At 40.9% G+C, this 21420-nt stretch overlaps 2 protein-coding genes across 5 annotated transcripts in view; both read left to right on the forward strand.

Annotated features, from left to right (window-relative positions):
- Positions 1-21420, forward strand: part of LOC132786270 (hemicentin-2) — a 136878-nt gene that overhangs the window by 64921 nt on the left and 50537 nt on the right. The window lies entirely within an intron of this gene.
- Positions 14148-15008, forward strand: LOC132787654 (uncharacterized). The gene is made up of 5 exons (XM_060794864.1): positions 14148-14174; positions 14224-14298; positions 14359-14487; positions 14546-14711; positions 14788-15008. The coding sequence occupies exons 2-5, from the start codon at positions 14281-14283 to the stop codon at positions 15006-15008; spliced, it is 534 nt and encodes a 177-aa protein (XP_060650847.1). The 5' UTR covers positions 14148-14174; positions 14224-14280.

The following is a 21420-nucleotide window of genomic DNA, read 5'->3' on the forward strand; positions in this document are numbered from 1 at the left end:
TTTGAAGTGCAAACTTTAAGAATTATTGCAATTAGAAAATGCCTGAGATGAAAGCAATTGTAGTTCATGCTTAAACCTTTATATATTTTCTAAGTCCTATGCCTTTTTTATGAAATTTACCTTAAATATACATAGTTACTCCTCTCAATTTAAGACACTTTCTTGCCGCCCTCGCATAGCTGACGCCTTCAAGTGGTCTGTGGATGTTGGCAGCGTCAAATTGATCGCACTCGCCATTGGCAACCCTTAAGTATGCAGCACATTTGCAATGAATTCATATTAATTACTCTCGATAAGGGCCAATGATACATAAACACACAACACACGCGCAGGACACATTGCTGCTGGCACGAAAGCTATGTCAATATATACGGTTATAAATATTGCGAGCGAATGCAAAATCGATTGCAATTGCAACATTTTCCGCACACAAGCACATAAATGAGGCAGCTCTGGGTTGGCGTGTATGCCATTAGATGTATGTAATGAGATTGTGTGTGAATGTGTGTATGTGTGTGTCAGCTGCACAGGCAATTCGAACGCAAGCCCCAAATAAGTTTTTAATTAACCTAAATTTCGAATACTAATAAAATGGCACAATGGACAGGAAGCCTAAATAATTTACCAACAACACACAAATACAACTGCTAAATGCAAGCAGCTCCGTCCTGCTCTACATACAGCTCTCCCACTCGCACTCGGTGTTTGTCTAATGGCCACACGAGTGCATTGTTATTATGCAATTACACATGTGCAGAAGAGCACGCACACTGAGGCATCCAAAAGTTAATGCACTGCATGATTATTAAAATATTTTCAATGCTCTCCCTTCCTCTCGCTCTCTCGCACGCACACACACACGCAGAACAGTGACAAGTGGGCGTTGCCACACCCACTTGTAAGTGTTTACACTGCGTATAACAAAGCATGTGCAAACAACACCTAAAACCCCGGGCAGTGCCCAGCGTGTGTGCGTTCAGCTGAAAGCGCAAACCCTAGGCCAATGATTCCTTCCCCGTTCTCCTCCCTCGAAACTGAAAGTTAAATAAACAAATATTTGCACATAGGCTGAGGGCATATTTGCGGCGGGGGAGGAAGCGTCGATCAGCTGACCGTTTGCAGCAACAACAATAACAACATCAACAACAAATTTTGCAAATATGTTAGGCCAAAAGCCGCTTAACTCGAAAAGTTGTTGGCCCCGGCTCAAAAGCCCTAAGCAAATCAACGCCCAAGCGCATCAATCAGCAATACAACAATGCTCTCAACAATTAACTAAAAACCACACACACACATAAGCACTCACTTGTGCTATATTCTATTAGCCAAGTGGGGAATGTGTCGACCATTTAGACAATAGTCAAGAAGCAGAGAGCAAAAGGGGAATGTAATAATCCCGAGCTTGGCTATTGTTGTCTTTATCGTGCGTGCTGGCCTTTGGCGCCCGTTTCGAAAGACATAAACAATTTAAAATGTCATATATTGCGTATACGCGACGTAAATTAAAAGCGAAGGTGGGGAGCGAGATTATTTAAGCGCCCAAGAAGACGTCGCGTCGCGTCTCGTCGCGTGGCAGAAAAACCCCAAAAACCCGAATAAGCCAAAGCCGAAAAAAGCAAACGAAACGCAACGAAACCAAAACCAGAAAGCAAGTCGAGCGCACAGCCAAACAGGCAAAACGGCTTCAACAACAAGAACAGCCAGGGATGAGAATGTGGAGCGGAAGTGAAGGCACACACAAAACGCAAAGCTCAAAAGAAACAAGCCATAAAGAAGGTAGCTCACACATACATCCGCACACACATACACTGCGCACACACGCACACACAGTTATGTTTACGAGCGCTAAGAGCGACGTATACGTAACGTTGTTTTTACGGCACCCACGACTCCTTTTGCCTCCTGCCAGTGAGCGCACATATAAATGACATGTGGTGTGTGGTGAGAGATGGGGATTGAGCGTGAGAACGGTGATGGGGAGAGGGCGGAGCGAGGGGGGTTACTATGTTAGTGGCCAAGTAATTAAGCAAAGTACAATTTGGTGCCATTAAGTAATTTCACTTCATTCATTGACTCCATGACTTTGGCTATGGCTGCGAGCTGCGAGCTGCGAACTGCAGACTGACTCACCGTCTGTCTTCCCATCTCTCAGTCTGTCCTTTATGCCAGAGTCCTCTTAGACCAGTTGTTGCTTATTTATCGCTTGGCAAATGGACTTTTGCTGACCAACAACACAGTACCCGGCACCCATTTCACCCTCTAGCGCTCCCTATGCTCCGTCCGTCTGTCTGTTCCTGTGGCTGCCCACACGGCGTATGTGTGATGTGCATAAACTCATTTGCGTTGAAGCTATTTAAAAAGGATTTCAGTGTACGCCCCGCTACCTCGGTTGCGTCTGCTCGCTTATTTAGTTTACTTTTGCATACGCTTCTCTCTTTCGCTCTCTCTTTTTTTCGCCTCTTTTGTGCCACACAATTACTCACACAGAAGTTGCAGCAGGTGAATGCAGGTTCCTGTTCCCAAATGCTAACCGTAAAGTGTGCTATATCTGCAGTTGGAATCTTGGTTGTATCTCGCCTCAGTTAAGTAAGTAAATTTCAGTGTTTTGCTCGCTGCACAGTTTAAAGTCAAGCCTCAAGAGTTCGACAGAAAAGTGCACTTAAAAGAGCAGACTCCTTCACCGAATTCGCTATCATTTGAGAACCCCAAAAATATTCCTAATACTTAGCTAGTGAAACTGTTCGCTTAAACATCATCATTCATTTGAATTTAGTACACAAATTTCTGACTTGTTAGCCGAGCTATTGAAGAAAGATCACAATAGCTTGGTCAGAGAACTTTTCCAGAGTGCCATCTTTGGGCTAACGCCTGTTGGCCCGGTTCTTTTATATTGTTTCCTGTAATTTCCTGCAGGAGTTGAGTGGCAAAGCGAGTCGAGCTGAGCACTTAAGGGTCACTCCCTTAGCATTGTTGTGATTTCAATTCAGCATAAAGGGACAAAAGCACAGCAACGGCAGCAGCTGAGAAAAGAAGACAACAAACTGAAATCAAAACAATAAATGCAACAGCAACAGCAAATGTGACACTCTCGACACCGAAACCAAAAAGCAACAGCAAACCCAAAGGAACTTCGTTTGGCTTTTCCGATTCTTGGTAGCCACTCCAAAGCCACACACAGTTGACCAAATGCCATGCCCAGAGGCCCCAGGAATGCCCGAGAAAAAACCCCTCATCCACTTCACTTTCACCCGCCCGCCGACCAGTGAAAAACCGAAATACACACAAAACTGTGACCAGTTCCATTGGCCACAATACAGACACAGACAGTTGGCCAAAAACTGGCAACTTTTGCGAAAATTTGCTGCACATGAGACTTGAACCAAGCTACCCTGTGTCGTGATAGATGGCAAGTGAGGTAGCATCTACAAAACATCTACTCCTTGATTTTAATTGTATTTTCGAGAAATAAATGAAGCTGCATAATGCAGAATACTCGCAGTTGTCAAACAAAACAAAAATATTATTAGATTGCTTTTCACCCAGCCAAAGACTCAAGCTTTTGTCACAACAATCTAGTTGAGGACAATGCAGACTTGTTGAGCCTGCAAATGCATGTTGATTAGTATTTGATTGGGCCTACAAATTTTCTGTCAAGCTCAGAAGAGATACAGAGCATGGAAGAGGGAAAACAAGTCTTGATAAGCGTATAAATAATTTAAATTTATGACCTGAACGCTTAGACTGAGCTGCTGCTATGGCATAAAATAGTAATTTATGAATAAAATTGAGAGCGTAAATAAATCAAATGTTTTGCAGTAAATGCAAAAATTAATATTATTAATATTGCAGCATTTGCTGACCAAAGGGCAAAGGTCAGCACAAAAATGGGAAATCAAATCAAAATAAAATGAAATGCAATGATATGAAAATTGAACGTGCCACATGCAACGTGTAACGTACAGCTGCTTGCAATAACAAAATTCAATTTGAAATCGAAATTGAATATATAGTATTTACATACAGATATTATATTATATATATGTATGTATATATAGCACAGACTTTGCTTCAGATCTGAGTGTGGCAGGTCGATGAATAATGTTACAACTTTCTGGCTGATACTGTGGACTTAAGGGGCTGGCCACTACGATTTCAAGTGCTACAACAAGATGTCGCAGTTACTACAACAACAACAACAACGATGCAAGGCAAACACATTTAAAATGTTTTTCAATAAAACTTTTTCCTACTGCAATTGTTTTTCGCTAACGGCAGCTGTTCGCTTGCCCTGCCCTGCATGTGTGTGTAGCTTAGCGTGTATCCTGGCAACCAGCTCTGGACTTAAGCACGAGTGTGTGTTGCACGGTGTCTGTTCAATTGTTTTCGAGTTGAGGGGCAATTTATCACAGCTTACAACGCGGCTGCTTACAATGCATTTGCTGTAGCCTCAAGTCGAACACAAGTGCATAATCCTTTTAAATACAGCACAACATCGTGTCCTTGCCTCGTCCTGCTGCCAACTTACGTTTCGAGTGCACGATTGCCTCTCGCACTGTCTTGTCCAAGTGCTTGTCCTTGCCATGTCTTGCCTTGTCCTCTGCCAGCCAACCACCCAAGCTTCCTACTCTAGCGTATTGTAGATACATATATGTATGCTTTTGGTGGTAGGAGGTGGAGCTGCTCGTTGGCAATCAGTGCCACTTTTTTAAGTTGAGGCAATCAATTGAAATGAACATTTAATTAGCTAAATAAATAGCCAACCCCATTTCGTAAGCTGCTGTGCTTCCATTTAAAACATTTTACGCAAAAAGACATAAATAATTTTATGACAAGACGCAACAAAGCTGAACTAACGGGCCACAGCCCAGGCACATTAAAGAACAACAATACCATCAAAGGAACAATGACAAATGTGAGCGAGGGGGCAGCTAACAAAAAGCAGTTAAGTGTCAAATGCGAAACAAAACTGCGAACGTTTAAAAATTGACAATGGCTGTGCCAAGCGATAAGTAATTAAGGGACGACCAGAGAGGATCCTGCTGCAAGGATCATTTGTCAGCTAACAAGTAACCAATGAACGCTACTCCATTTGTGCGGCAAAGAAAACTCATAAAATATGAACAAGGATAACGGCCACAAAGTAGAGCTGGCTAAAGTTAAAGGCGCGCACATAAAATGCAGAGCTAAAGGAGCAGGACACGTCATCCAATGCCAAGTCGACTTTAGCTAAATAAAACATAAAAACTATGTGACAAAATGACATAGCGAGTGGGAGAGAGTTTGTAGAGAGATGGGAGGTAGAGATAGAGACACTAAGACAGAAGTCCACACACTAAAAATGTCGGGAAAATAAAAATCATAAAAATAACGACAACAACTAAATGTGACACAAAAATGCATATAAAAATTGTGCTAAACGAGCTAGCAACAACAGCAACAACAACGACAATAAGTACCGCTCGAAAAGCCAAAAGAGAAGACGCGCAAATGAAAGCACGATGAGAGAAAAAGAAATGAAAACAAATACAGTCAAGGAGTTGAGTAGTTCTGCCTTCAGCCCTAGGCAACTTTTAAACAGACTGCGAAGGCAGGTGGAAAGATGAGGTAAACTAGGTGAACGCGCTGTCGTTCTGTGCCGAAAACTATACTACACATGTCCTTAGTTGTCCTGCTGCGTGTGTGTTTACGGTCTGACTTTTATGTGCTCTGCGGCCATTTGCAGTTCGTAGTTAGATGGCTGCTGCTGTTGCTGCTTCTGCTGATGTCCTTATCAGCACATGAACTCGCTCACTACATTGTAGTAAACTAAAAGCAGCAGCCATAAAATATTATTTTATAACTTGTCTTTGATAATAAAAGGTGATTTCGATATTGGAAATCAAATTTGTTTTTCCTTGTTGCCTGATAACTCAATTCCCTCTTTCGCTCTCTGATCAAAGTCAATTCTCTCTGCCAACTTATTCATGTAAGCAGAAGGTGGCCAGGTTGCAATTTTCTATTTGCCTGTGTAAATTGCAAATACTTGCCAGGACCTCTGACTAGCCAGCTCTTTAAATTGTGAAGTGACCCATTTAGGCTCTAAACGCAGCCACTTCATCTAACATTGTTCTCGCATCGCTGCGGCGACTGCACGGTACGATACGGCGTATGCGTAATTTTTAATTGTTCCAAGTTTCCAATCAACATGAAACTGCACTTGCTTTCATTCGTGTTTCCTGTCACACACACATACAAGCAATTAAATCTATTGTTTTCACTTCAATTTTCTTTGCATTTCCGAATTTTTTTTGCAATTATTTTTCTGTTTGCAGCCGTTGCCAGCCAAATAAAATGTGCATAAAAATCCATTATTTTGGCAAACACAACAGAGGAACACACTCTCACACTCTCTCACTCCCTCGCTTATAGTCATGTTCGGGCGGGATACTCAATAAAGCGATGATGACTCCTCCCGCCTTCCAGCTAACAATGGCAGCGGCTGTTTGGCCAGTTTGATGCTAGCTTTGCAGCACGAAGGGGATGGAGGGGGAGGGAGAATGGTGGCTGGAAAAAAGGCTACAAACAACTTTTTTGTGTGCGCACAAAATAAATATAAGAGCGTTGAAACGAAAACATTTTGCAACAATATAAAAATTGCAAACGAAACGAACAGTAGAAGAAAAAAAATACACGCAGAGGAGCAACGAAGGGGAGTCTCATGGGGGCAAACGCAACTGCTGCTGTTGTTGCCACGACCTTTGATAGGGGCAGCTATGCTACTCTGCTACTGTGCCTCATCCACACTCTCTCATCTCCTCTCCTGTCCTCTTCTGCCGCTCTTTGTGTTTATTGGCAACAGTGTTGCTATTTGTGTAAACGACTCGTAAAATTTTATATTGCTGCTGCCCTTTCTTCTTCCTCGTTTTTTAGCTTTCTTCTGCCAGGGCGACACATGTTGTGGCAAGAGTAGGCGTGGTCGGGGCAAGGGGTTGAGACTGAATTGAGTTGCAAGCCAACATTGTTGAAATGAAGCCAACTTTTACATTTTACCTTGCATTATTATCAGTGGCATGTAATTTCAAGCCATGCAGCAGGCATTGCTGCTGCAGCTGGCACACGCAATGAGCACACTGCCACACTTGGTGGCATGTTGCATTTGCCTCACGAAATTGTTTTGTTGTCAATTTAGTTAAATTGACATCTCTTTTGCGTCTTCGCTCGCAATTCGCATGACAGTTGTTGCAAACACCACATAGAACTCGCATATTGATTACATTTCACTTCCCGCCGCGCTTGTCACTGTCAGCGGCACTTTAGAAATACACACACACTCACACATACACAAATTGTTACATGCAACACACACGTTGCTTTCAGAACTCTCTGATGACTGCAAATGGCTTTTTGCAATGTGTAACAAGTGTCATTGCATCGAAAATTCATTAGTTGCCAGTTAAAAAAAAGAAAATTTGCATTTTCCGCACATTTTATGAAATTTACGTATGCATACCTAGCAATATTTTTGTGCAGGGTTTAACGAAATTGATGGAAAGTCAAATATTTATAATGATTAAATGAATAAAATAAATATTTTATCTAGTAGTAGTGACATTCCAGAAGACTTTTACTTATCCACGAACTAACAACATATGAGTATATTGTTTTGCATCCATATTTTAGAGAGAGAAGGAGTTAGTTTATTTTTTTGTCATTGAAAAGTATTATTTTGTATTTTTTTATCTGTTTCTTTAAATTATCTTTTTTTATTATTGGATTTAAAGAGTTTTTTCTTTATTTCATCATTTGTTGTGCACTCCCTTTAAATACATTTTATCTTGCATTCGTATATGATTATTTGTGATGAAGTGCAGCTGACATGTAAAAATATGCAGATCAGCTGAAAGGTAGCTGCTGTAATAAAGAGTGACAGTTTGTCGCAGCGCTTGAAATTGCAAATACGCAACTGTCAGAAGAACCAAAAAAAAACACATGTATGTTTTATAGAGAGCAATGGACGACAAGCAAGTATCTTATAATTTAAAATCTATATTGACTCTTTCAAAAAAATCTATTTAGATAAATAAACATTTTTTATGTTTTGTTTAAGGCAGATTCTATTAAGTAGAGCAAATATAAGCTGCTGAAAAGCAGTGATTTTTTTACAGGATATTTTAAAATATATCAACAAATGGTTAAAAAAAGAGAAATGCATGAAATACTTACGAATATTTATTGAGCATATATTTTTCAGTGCAGTTCATTGAACTTATGAGTTTCATTTGTATGCATCAGTTGCAAATATTTTCCTATCGCTGATGACCCCGATTAAAAGTGAACAAACTTTCGGAGCTGGACTCTTCTGATGACACTTTAAAGTTTCAATTTGCCCAGTTCTCGTAACTCAATTGTCAATAGACGCAGTTGCTGTCCAAATAGTCAAATATGTTGCCACTGCAGCTGGTGGCAAACAAACCGACTGTCAGAGCAAAACATGCGCTCTTGCTGCATGCCACCTGATGAGAGGCGACGAGCGACGCCAGTTGGCCTAATTCGTTTTGGGAGGTATGAGTGGGGGGTATGTGAATTTCAATTTAGAAACAAATTTGTTTAATTCAATATAACGTTGATTAAATGTCAGAGCAAGCTAATGAGAAAACAATGTCGAAGAGGGCAAATGAATTAAATTAAAACATTTGCCAGCTGCACTCACGAGGACAGACACATCATAGAGTTAGCATACCTGGCATAACTACTAATTGCCGCTTGCATGTGAGTAGTTGTTCTGTGTTGTGGCATAGTTTTAAGGGCTTCTATACAAAATTAATTACCTAAAATATCATGAATTTCTCGCTGTAAATTATATTAATTTCAAAGTTCATGAAGCATAACGTAAGCCTCAATTTCCCCAACCCTGACTCACTTTTGGGCTGAAGAAAAACATCACGAACTGCAACCACAACAAATGCTAAAACTTTCATATCTATTTGCTGCCGTTCCGATTTTATACACTAACTTTGAGTACATCGCTTGTATTATGAACATTGTAGTTGACATTTAATTCAATTTATATTCATTTTTTCCTATTTTATACTCCTCAAATTTAAAATAAAAAATTGTTTCCAATATCCTCCCACTCTCTCTCTACTCTTCCAATGCAATTCTTCACATTGTAGTTTTGTTTGCAATTTATTTTTAACTATTTTATTTCATTTGTTAGTAAATCAAAATTTAATTTAATTTTTTCCCATGCTATAATACTCTATAATCATATCACAAACATCTATGGTTAGTTATTGTATTTCTTATTGGTTTTTGTGGATTAACTGGAATATCAAAAAGAGTGTTTCGCCTGCGGCATTTGGCATTTAAATATTCTTTCCTGTTGTTATGTCTGTTGTTTTCGACTGTATTTTTTTTCCTCTACGTTTGAAACAGAACATGTGTGTGTGTCTGTTGAGTTGTGCTATATGTTTGTGTGGTATGTCTTTCTGTGTCAAGCTTATCTTTGTGGCTCAGCGGTGGCAGACGAGACACGCGGACGTACAAAACCACAAAGAAAGTCAAAAATGCACACAATACAGCTATGGTTGAATATACAATATGTGTGTGTGTGTGTTGGAGTGTGAGTGTGTGTATGTGTGTGTGGGCGGGAAGTCTGCTTGGCACAACAATTTCCGACAACGGATTTTTTGTGAGGGGCTAAAAACGAAAGTAAAACTTTTCAGTGTGTGGCTTTAATAAATATTTATATTTTATGCGGCGCCAAAAAGTATGCAACAATTTTCATTTTGGGATTGCCTTTGGCCCCAAATCCGGCTCATTGCATGTGTTTAGCTGTTCAGGGTGTGAATAGATAAAAATTAATATCGCGATCCGCCATAAATGTTGTCAAAGGTCACACACACACATACACCCACACACACACCCGCGCATTTCCGCCCACTGCCAATTAGGGCAAAAGGCTAACGATATGCTTGTGCACGTCGACTGTGAGTCAAAAGCGCGTAATTAAAATTTAATTTAGGCACAAAATTGGACTATGAAATTCCAATAATAACATAACCAAAAGAGCGCAGGGCACGCAAAGCTGCGAGAAAAATCAAATAAAAGCTAAGTAAATTAGTTAAATTTAATGTGAAAATCCTTTGATTAAACGCAGTCAAGTATCTATAGTAGCTAAAATAAGACGGAAACAACAGACAACGAGTAGAGATAAAGGGTCGAGGGGGAGAGTCTGGGGCTGAGAGTAGAACAGCGCATTTCTAAGAAGAATAAACCGTTTTGGTCCCCCGCGCTTGAATAAATAACAAGGCCACACGCGCACTCGCTGCTGCCATGAAAACAAACACAAGACAAACATGGCGACACATGCTGCCAGCTTCCTTCAAGCCCTCTCTACCACTTTCCTCTTTCTCTTCGGGCGCATGCCGAAGGATATGCAAGAGTTCCCGGTGGTGCGCCTCTGGCACGTTGGCATAAATTGTCAAAACGAAGACAACGGATTACGCTGCGAGAATGTTTTGTATGCTTAGCTGTGTGTTGAGACACACACACACACCCAACCGCATGCATCTACTCACACATATACCAATTAATTTCGGAAGAGTTGGTGGAACTATCACTGTGAATGATGTTTTAATTTCAGATTTCAGTATATAGTAAAAAAATAATAGATCATTATTATGCAGTTGCAAAATTAACTAGTAAGAAAGCTACAGTCGAGTGTGCTCAACTGTAAGACACACGCTACCCTTTAAAAAAAAAAAACAGCAAAACAGTACGGTATTAATTTTAAAATATACCACATTTATATAACGTAAAAATACTAAAAATATTCCGAAGACTATATTTGGTATTTTATTATTGTAATAGTTCCAAAATAGAATGCAAAATATACAAGATTTTCCGGTTAAGCAACTAATACCCTTAGTAAGTAGTCGTTTTTGCCATACAAAAGTATTTCTTATACATATACAATATACTACAATTTTTATCCGATGGCAACCAAATTTTTAGGAATCATAAAAACTATAGTCTATGCTAAAATTTGAAATTCTAGCTTCAAAATTTGTTAAGATTTTTTTTAGTGAACGAGTCTTATAAGCTGATAAGATATTATTTTTAAGTTGCAAATAGTTTCGTAATTTCTTAAATCTTTCAGTCGTTACCACTTTTCAATAATGTTACTTTATATTATGCACAGTTTGCACTGCGACTGAAAGTAATCTATGCTGTCGTTGCCCTAGAAAATGAACTCTTTGCGGTCTCGCTGGCAATGGGCAGTGGCACCACCCACCTGAGGCAGTAACCAGCTACAATTTATTTATACGCATTTAAAACTGATTTATGTGTGGCAAAAGCCGACAGCTCAGCGTACAGCGTACACTCAACGTACTCAGCAGTTGCAGCAGCGTGAGTTGCATCTTTAATTTAGTTGCAGCCACACGCCCCAAACTAACCTCGCAAGTTGCCACCCTCCTTGTCGATGCACATGCCCCAACGTTTACCGCAAATGCGTCTTCAATGCATTTTCTCACTTGGTGGAGAAGAGAGCTCAGCTCAGAAGGGGAAGGCAACGCATCAGCTGGCCATGCCACGATTAATGTGGCATGTGGCAAATGAATTTCTTTAACTGCAACTGCTTTTACTTCTAGCGACTGGCAACTGGTTGCTTTTGCTTCTGCTTTTGCTGCTGCTTCTGCTCTGCCACTCACTCTCTTTAATGCTTAATGAATTCCCTGCTTAAGCGTGCACTCGTTGTGAAGGCTTACAGCATCCTTAAATCAGTTGGGCGTACTGAAACTTTATTGCTGGACTGAACTTATGTAAGCAATCCACATACCCTGCAATCGCTTGATATTAAGAGTAATTAATTGAGCAAACACTTGTATAACTATTTTCAATTGTTTGCTTGTTCCTAATGAATCTTTAATAAAATATATATTCCAAAATATAAAAACTTTCTTAACCCCTGTTTGCAGAGCATCAAAAAGTCACACAGCTCATACTTATTGCCTTTTTTATCCATATGGCTGCCAAGCAACCGAGCGAAGCGTCGCACACTCTCACACCCCAAAAAACTCTGTTATCGCATTAACAATTTCCTACTAATTTTGGCAGTCAGTACACAGACACCCACACTAACTCACACACACACAGATACATGAAGTTGGAAATATAATTAAATTGCGTGCAAAACTAACGGAGTCTCTGGCGCAAGTTCCTGCGGCGGCCGGATATGTGTAAGCTGCTGGGCAGACGATGGAGCCACCTATACGTAATAACGAATAATTTCATTAAAAACGAGCTTGGCCACGCCTCCAGCAGCAGCAACAAGAACAAGAACAAGGAGCCATAAACTAGGCAACGAGGCATAAAAATCCAACTCAAGCCGAATAATTCCCACTTGTATTTAAGTAATTATGCAGGCGAATCCCCCAAACAGTGGCAACAACAACATGTAGCACAGATTTATATGTGGGTCTATGTGTCCCATGATGTATTCGATATGTGTGCGTGTGTGTCTCCAGCTGTGGAAAAAGAAAGCTGCAATCAAATGTGCGTTTTACTTTGCGATGAGTCGAGGAATTTCTCCACGAATAGATTCGCATTACTTCTATAACAGCATATTACACCGTCTAAGCCGATTTGCAAACACTTGAGTGTGTGTAGGCATTCGGCAGAGTTTGAGAGCAGCGTGAATAAATCTCATAGGGGAATGGCGCCAAAATGGGATTTGTTGCTATGGTGCTGACATGTTGTGCGATAGACTCCGACTCAGTTGATGATAATGATAGCAAGCAATCAGTCAATTAATGCTAAACTGATTCAATAGAGATTTAGAGGTAAATTCAATAGATTGAAAGTTGTCTTTAACTGTGAACAATGCGATTTAATATCTATCAAATTGTAAACAAATATTTGGCCATTAATGTCAAATGAAATGAAAAGACACATCTTGATAAGCTTTGCATGAGCGTCAAGTGACAATTGATAATTGACAGTTAAACTGTTGCGAAAGGCTAGCGCTTAACGTGTTTGCACACTCCATCAGCATAAATCACTCATACGTCACGTTAAACACGCTCAAAGTCCAAAATGACGGGCGTTTACCAACCAACAACTGGCGCGGCAGTCGCGCCAGACATGGCCATAAATTAATTAAAGCAGTTGGACAAAGCCGGACTCCCTCTCCCAAGGCTCTGCTGTGACCCCAAGGCCGATTTTCCCCACTGAGAACAGACGTGGGCGGCAGCTCGTGTAAGCTGCAATTAAACTGTAAACGCGAAAAGCGAACATTGGCAATGGCAATGGCAACGGAGCAGCAACGGCATTGGCAACACCGCAGAGCAAATTACAACCATTTACAATTAATTTGAACAACACTTGCCATGCAAATTGCGTGCCATGGCTCATAATTTCGACCCGACACACACACACACACACTCACAGAGTGGGTGAAAAAAGGAGACTGAGCCGAAGTCAAAGTCGCTATTAAAAAAGGCCAACGTGCAAACACTCAATTAGCATATCAATAAATCAAGAAAAAGTGTTGTTGCTTCCCAGAAGGAAGAAGTCCTTTCCATTGATGGAGCGCAGTCCTTAATGTTGCCCCGTTGCTGTTGCTGTTGCTCCTGGTAATCAAAATTTAGTTAACAACGCCAAACAATTTATTAACTTGGCCACTTGACTGCTCCAATGGGTGGACGAACGACTCTTGACTCTCTGCTGGCTTGTGACCTTGAAGGGGTCTCACCCGTCGTATACGTGTTGTTTGCGTGCCAGCATTATTAATCAGGCGCAAGGCTCATCGAAGGTCCTGCCTGCACTTCGTCTGCTTCCCAAGTGTTTGTTTGATCGAAACACTCATAAATTACCTTGCGCGTCTATTTGTGAATAGTTCAATTTATTTTTGTTTCTGGTCCCAATTAAAATGTTCCCCTTCCCAGACTACAAACTGTCTCCCTGTCTGTCCATTAAGCAGTCGAATGGAAATGCCACGTACGCTAATTGGCCACTCTGATGATTTCATTTATTTTAATTGGCCCAAAAGTCAAATGAAAAGTGCGTGCAGCAGCCATGAAATGTGCCTCATTTGCTGTCATGTTCGATTAATTCAATTAAACATTAAAAATTGTTTCACCAGTCTCGAGTTGAACATGCTGCAATCACTTTCAGTCACTCTGCTAACACTTGTGAGTAAATTAGCTAATTATAAAAGGATATTCATGAATAGCATTTCAGATTTGTTCTCAGTTATTACTTTGTTTGTTCGCCAATTGTGAGCTGGACTGCAAAAAGATGCGAGCCAAGGCCACAGTAAGCAAAATGTCGACTCAAAAGAGACAGCAAAAACTTGAAAGTACATTTTTTGAACAGAGTTTGGCTGTCAGTTGCTGTCGTCTCACATTTCCCAGTCTCGACAAAGGCTATGCAGAATGTCGCAAAAGTCTGAATTTGCCCAAAAATCGTCGCTTCACATTTGTCGAGCAATATGCCATCAATACGGTGAGCGCTTCACTTCAAAGTAATTAGGAAATTGAAATTTGTTACTTACTGCTCTTAGTGCGTAGAGGAATGCAACTACATCAGCTCTGGCTACACTGAAATCGATCCGCCTTTTCATCTGGACATTGGCAACGTCAGGCTCAACTTGGAGAACACAATGCCGTCGCCACAAGCGATATCCGTGCCCTTTTTGGTCGATGCCTTTACCAAATGCAGCGTATTTCGTGAGCGAACTTTCGATTGGCAGAATAGCGCGAAATGAATGTGAAAAGCGTTAAAGCCGCATGCCTATTTTTGCAGGAGCACAGCATGGCAAGCTCTTTAAGATGCAGCTGCCGGATATTGAATTCATCACGGATGACTGTAACTCCTTTGCCCTGGACGTGACCATCTGTGTGCGCATCCACGCAATGCAGAAATGCCCCAAGGAGTTCTACAAGCACGACAGCAGCGACTGCCAAATGGCAAAAGAGTATTTCACGCACTGCGTGGACGATATTGAAGCGAATATATCGTACTGAGGAAGGAGTGTGGGAGATGGTTGGGTAAGAGAGGGGGAGCGGAGATAAATTGGGTTGTGCCAAGGTGCATACACGAATACACGAATTGCACAAGCGTGAGCGCGAACTCACCTCAAAGGATATTTGTGAGTTGAGTCGAGAGCAGCCAAAAGGCGATACGTGTAAATGAAATGTCTAAAAGTTCATAAAGTTCTGCATGCATATAAATTCGTTGCACTGGCGCAAAAAACAGCAACGTGGGCGTGGCCCTGTAAGGGGGAGTTGGTATATGTGTGTGTGTGAGAGAGAGCACTCAAAATAAAAGAAAAAGTCATAAAAGTCATAGATGAAATATGGCAATTTGACTTTACTCTACGTCTACGTCTATCTCTGTGTGTGTGGGTTAGTTTGCTTCTCTGTAACTGGGTGTGTGTGTGTCTGTGTGTGTGTCTGGCTGTTATGTCAAAACTGCAAATTGAATCACACTTTTTACACACACAGACACTCACACACAGTCTCACACACACATGCTTGCATGTCAATGTCCGCTGCTGACTTTGCATAACTTCGTCTGCTTCTTCAAACTTCCAAGCGTTTTGGCACTATTTCTATACCCTGCATTCAAGTAACGCAACCAATAGGATGAGCATAAATAGTGAAATAGAAATAAGGAATCGAAGGATATGTGCAATATGTTGTGACTAGGCTTCCATGTTTAATTGTCTATTTAAATGCTATTTCCAAAACTAAGTTAAAATGTCTAAAAATGTTCAGGTATTTAAAAAAATAAATATAAAAATTATTTTTTAACAATAATTAATTTGACAATTTAAGAAAAAAATGCAAATTCTTATTACAATAAATTAAGGTATTTCAATAATAAAAAACTGAATTTAATATTATGGTAATTATAAATTCATTAATTAACAGAGAGTAACGCAATTTCTTTAAAGCTCATATATAGGAAATGTGAAAGTATTTGAATAATAAATAATAACAAAATAGAGAAATTATTAAGCTACTAAAGAGTGTACATAACAAAATTTTGGTTAAATATGTATTTTGGAAAATGTTTAACTATTATAATAATAAATAAGGAAATTCATTGTGAAAGTAATTATTAATTCAATAACCAATTTGATCAATAACTAAATTTCTTTAACAATGAGTTTATAAAAAAAAGAAAATAAAACAGTTATTAAATTGGATGAAAGTTGAGCTGCAAATATGCCTTCTTAAATGTAGTAGGCAAACGCTTCTCAAAGTTTATTATTTGTACTCAAATTAAAGAGTATCTTTCAGTACATTACTTTTAGCTAAACTCTTCGTTTTTGTTTTTAGTTTTCTTATTTTTATTTTCTGCTTCTCTTTTTTTTCTGTAGCCCATCTCTAGGGCTGAGTCAGCAGTAAAAGTTGCACATGCCTCTACGTATTGGTGACTGGTGTCGGTGTCGCTGTCCTCTCTCACACTGCATGCATGCATGCAGCATGTGTGGCGTGTATGTTTGCGACTTTCAGTCTTTGTGTGTGTAACAGGATGTGTTATGCAACTGAAACAAAGGCAAATTTATGTGTTAGTCCACTGACTTTCAGCGCCTGCCAGTTGTGAGCCAAGTCGACAGACTGTCTGTGAGTCAAACCGACCGTGCAAGCGCCTGACTGACTCACTGAACGAACGAACGAACGACTGAACAATCTTTCAGAGAGAGCCTGCAGCGTCAGGTTAAATGGAATTTATGTCCTTTAAGGCGATGTCCGCCTGCTTCGTGCTCATCTGGGATTCTGTTTGTGCTGGCTCCTTGAAACAATTACCACATTACTGGGTACTTCCATCGTCTCCTTCTCTCGCACCCTTTGCAAATTTTCATTTGCTTCTTTGCTTTTAGTTTGCATTTCTCTGATTTGCATTTTCAGTTCAGCTTGTAAAATGTCTCCTCTATCCCCAGCTGTCTGCAGTCTTCCCCTCCCCCTTCCCCTCATCCATCCCTGCAACGGCCTGAGAAGAAGCCAGTGGCTTACAATCAAAGCCTTTACATTTTTCTTTAATTACGCCCTCGAGTCAAATTAAAAGCAAATGATAGCACTGATACCCACACACAATAAACAGCTGAGACAAGTACTTGTCTTTTTGCTGCTGCTTTCCTTCTTTGCGTTTTCGCCTCTTCTTCTTTCTCCATTTGCCATTTGCGGCTTGCTGAGTTTTCCAGCTTCACAGTTTTCACAGTTTACTTAGCCAAATCAAAGCAGCTCTCAAGAAAATTATTTTCGAGCAAAGTCGAGGCAAGGCAAGTTGTCAGCTACTAACGGCTACTTCCACAATCCCAGCGATTCTATCAATTGTCAACTGACCACAGGGAATGATTGTAAAATCTAAGAAAAGCCAGAAAAATCGCTCTTAATAAATGAGAATGTAAAGTTAGAAGTTAAAAGATTCTTACTACTTTATTTTCTAAATATATTATTTTCCTGTTTCGAATTATTTATATATTTGATAGTTCAATACTATATTTCAAGCACAAACTGATTTAAGTTAAATATTATGTAATAAATATATGTGGGAAAAAAGATATTATATAAATAATCGATTAGTTAAAGAATTCTAGGAAGAGTAAGAAATAATTTGTGAACTCTAAAAGGATTCTATAAATGCCAAGGCTCACATCTGTCAACCCACAACACAATCCTTTGCCTCATTGCTAATTACTTCAACATGCGATGACAAAGCGCAGCACTCTCATTGCTCCTTCCAACGGCATTACTTGTCATCTTTCTACATTGCTATCTGTTAGAGGCACATGAGAGGAACGGAACGTCGAGTGCTCGTAATTAAAATAAAAATCCACTAAAAAGGAATAAAAATCATCGCCTTGCCAGCAGGCAATGGGATGGAGCAAGAAGAGCTTGTTGTTGTTCTTGGGGCGGCGGGCAAATGAAACACGTGTGCCTGGCTGTGGCTGTTGCTACCCCTAAGGGGCAAGGAAGTTGCATAATTCATGCAACCGCTGCCAACAATAACAAGCTGCTGCAGTGCACCCAAGGGACGGGGGCGGCGGGTGGAGGACCAAAAGGGGTGCAAGCAACTGGGTATGCAATCAAAATTATTATAATTGCGACGCGTTCGCCATTGTGCGACAACAATGACTTCCGCTTCCGTGCTGAAATTTGCTTGTCCGTCTCTCCAGTCTCTCAGTCTCTCGGTCTGTCTATCTGTCGGTCTGTCCTGCTCGTTATTCGTTTCCATTGTTGTTGCTGTTGCTGTCTGCATGTGCGATGCCTGCATCTGCATTGTTTTTAGGCAGCCCGTACAACAATAAAGTCAGATGCCTCAGAGTGTTGCAGCCTGACTGGCTGTTCATGGGAGGCAAGAAGACAGGGAGACAGGGAGACAGCAGTTGACGCGACACATTAAGTGCCTGCAAAAGACGCGCGACAAAAGTGAACAACGCCCGAGGTAAGGTGCTGTTTCTGGGGAGTGGTTGATGCTCGACTTTTCTGCTACAGACAACGCTCGCTAACGTGCTCAAGTGCTGAATGGGGCAGGCGAAGATGGTGTCAACTGGGGAAAAGCATAAAGTTATTTCACTTGAAGCGTATGAATGCGAAAAACAGCAAAAACCAGTCTTAGTTTGGACCATGCTCAACACTGAGTTACCCTGTTGGCAGCTTAAACTTTGCTTCTACACAAATTCTCTGCCAAAGGCTGAAAGCACTTTGTAAATAATTTCCAACACAATCAGGCAAAGTGTCTAGCTGTCAATAGAGTCGTTTATTATGCAATTAAAAGGCAGAGTTTGTCGAGTGGTCTCTGATTAGCTGCAGAAAATGACATAACCTTTTGAGCTGCTCGACAGGCCGATAATCTTCAATTACTTTCACACACATACACTCTTATACATACACGGCACGCTCATATCCAATCAATCAAGTACGCCCAAATAAATACCAAAATGAAAAGTCAAACTTAAAAGCAAAGCAAAGCTAAGCCTCTGGAACTTTGGCCTCCGTCTTGACACGCAGCTAATGACATAATTTGATTTGTATTAGGGAGAGAAATATTTGCTTTACGATATTATTATGTTTATCACCAACGAAACTTTGGCTAAGTGCATTAATTTGAGACAAGTATGGCAAGCACTTCTCCAGCTTTCTCGCTTTCCCTATAGAGTTCAATTTAATCAGTTTAATTAATAGAAGTTGTTATACAAAGCCAACAAAGTTGTGTGCCAACTGAAGCATAGAAATTGGCCCTCAAATTGCCTGCCATTGTTTGTGTGGCCATTGCACGAATGAGTTTTAGTGAATGGCAGTGGTGATTGTTGCAACACTCGAACGTGCCACATATGTATCAATATACTCTCCTGCTGTATAATAGGCTTACTTTATGCCAGCCGCAATCTCGACTTGCGACACGCGTTTAATTGCTGCATCAGATATCAAATGTCGAGTGTGCCTGCCAGCCAACCAACCAGCCAGCCAGAGCCTAGCTCAGCTTATCAGATATATATTTTAATTAATTGTTATTACGCTTATCTGTCATGCTGATCCTCTGCTCTACCTCCAACTCCAGACCGACGCGTTGGCATGTTAGCTATGCTCCATGTTGTTGGCCTTTTTAATTGTTACGCATACGCCAGGTGAACCGAGCGTCGCCGTGGCATGGCTCCAAGCCAAAGCCCCTTTTGCATATTAATGTCGACACGCCCCGCAAGAGGGCGAAGTTTACCACGCCGTGTGTGTGTGGGTGTGTGTGTGTGTGTTAGCTATTTGCTGTGCTTTGCGTGCTTTTGACACTGGCTTTTCCGCCACAAAGCTGTCGCCATCCAATTTCGTTTCGTTGTCGCATTTTCACTGATTAAATATGCGTCCATATTTCATTCTCTGCTGCTGTTGCTGCCTTTGACTGCTCCTGCTGTTGGCATTTCTGGGCCACTGTAAGTCACCTGGCTGCCAGGCTGCCACTTAAACTGTTGACTGCACTCGCTAATCGAAAGTAAATACAACTTTTCGGTCAAACTCGAGTGCCATAGAAATATAATACACACATTACATAGAAACCAGAGCCCAGTGATTCAAAGTGGCCACTTCAGAGCTTTATGAACTCACACACACACACATACATATAGTGCTCTTTGAAGTGCGACACTTGGATAAAAATATTACAATACCAGCGAGCACAATACAATAAATCAACGTGCCATGCTCTACAAATAAATGCATAAATTTCGAGGGTCAAACGGGGCGAGAATCGAGGCAGGGAAAATTGAGACCGTTACAGTCCATTTCGCGCGTTCACTCAATGAGCTATGAAAATATGAAAAATAAAAGTAAAATATTACATCCCGCCTGACTGACTGACAATAATACTTGAGTTGAGGTCAGTCGAGGGGGGGAGAAGTCGCCAAAGTTAGTGTCAATTTACAAAGCGCTATTGAAAATCAAATGCGACACATGAAGTCGTCACACCTCCCCCAACTAGATATATAATTGCCACACACACACACGTCTCGACGAGTGGCAGCGTTAATAAATCTACTTTGGGCGCACATTACGTATACGCACTATTGAAGCAAACACTTCAGTCAACTTAATGTGCGCACAATGGCAGTCAAAGCAAGCTTGAGCGAAGCTGAGCTTTTGAAATAATAACAACACTCACACATCGATTTAGCCTTACAATGGGGACACGAATTGGGTTCGGCTTCGGTTTTGGATTGGGGATTTATTTGGGAAGGAGGAATGATGCAAAGCCAAGGCGAAGAAATCTGTTGAATATCAAATAACAATCACTTGGTAAGCTAAATATATCATTATGCTTAAGTAGGTGGCAGGATAACTGGCTGAAGGCAGCTGCCAGGATAACGCAAGCAACCCATTTGAGCTTAACACACACACACACACACACACACACACACACACACACACACACACACACACACACACACACACACACACACACACACACACACACACACACACACACACACACACACACACACACACACAGACATACACATGCTCACTCAAGGACCTCGCAGCGGTGTCAGGCTCTAGCAACCTAAACGTTTTGCGCGTTTGCTTTGCTGATGTTTCGTGTTGCTGCTGTCGAAGATATTGTCGTTGTTGTTGTTGTTGTTATTTCTTTTGTTGTTTGGGCGTGTCTGGCTCGCCTTTTTTGTGTAGAGCAAACGAGTATTCCCTGTTATAATCCCCATGGCTTGCATGTTTGCTTAGCACCTACTCAGAGTATGTGTTGCGTCAATGCCAACGGGGGGAAGCAACATCATCCGCCACCCCCCTCTCCATTAAGTGAGAGAGCAGCTGCGCCTTCTTCTGCTCGACTGTTGCTCCTGCTCTCTGTGATACGGGAGTTATACATTTGAAAATTTACAAATCATCGTCCATATTTGATTTGCATACATTCTTTTTTTTTTAT

This window comes from Drosophila nasuta, chromosome 2R (assembly GCF_023558535.2).
Source record: "Drosophila nasuta strain 15112-1781.00 chromosome 2R, ASM2355853v1, whole genome shotgun sequence".
NCBI classification, from domain to species: domain Eukaryota; kingdom Metazoa; phylum Arthropoda; class Insecta; order Diptera; family Drosophilidae; genus Drosophila; species Drosophila nasuta.

What these genes read in the sequence shown, in the direction of transcription:
- LOC132787654 (XM_060794864.1), top strand. An exon ending in AGCAATATGCCATCAATACG is followed by an intron (nt 14,488 to 14,545) that starts GTGAGCGCTTCA and finishes TACTGCTCTTAG; the next exon opens with TGCGTAGAGGAATGCAACTA. An exon ending in TACCAAATGCAGCGTATTTC is followed by an intron (nt 14,712 to 14,787) that starts GTGAGCGAACTT and finishes CTATTTTTGCAG; the next exon opens with GAGCACAGCATGGCAAGCTC.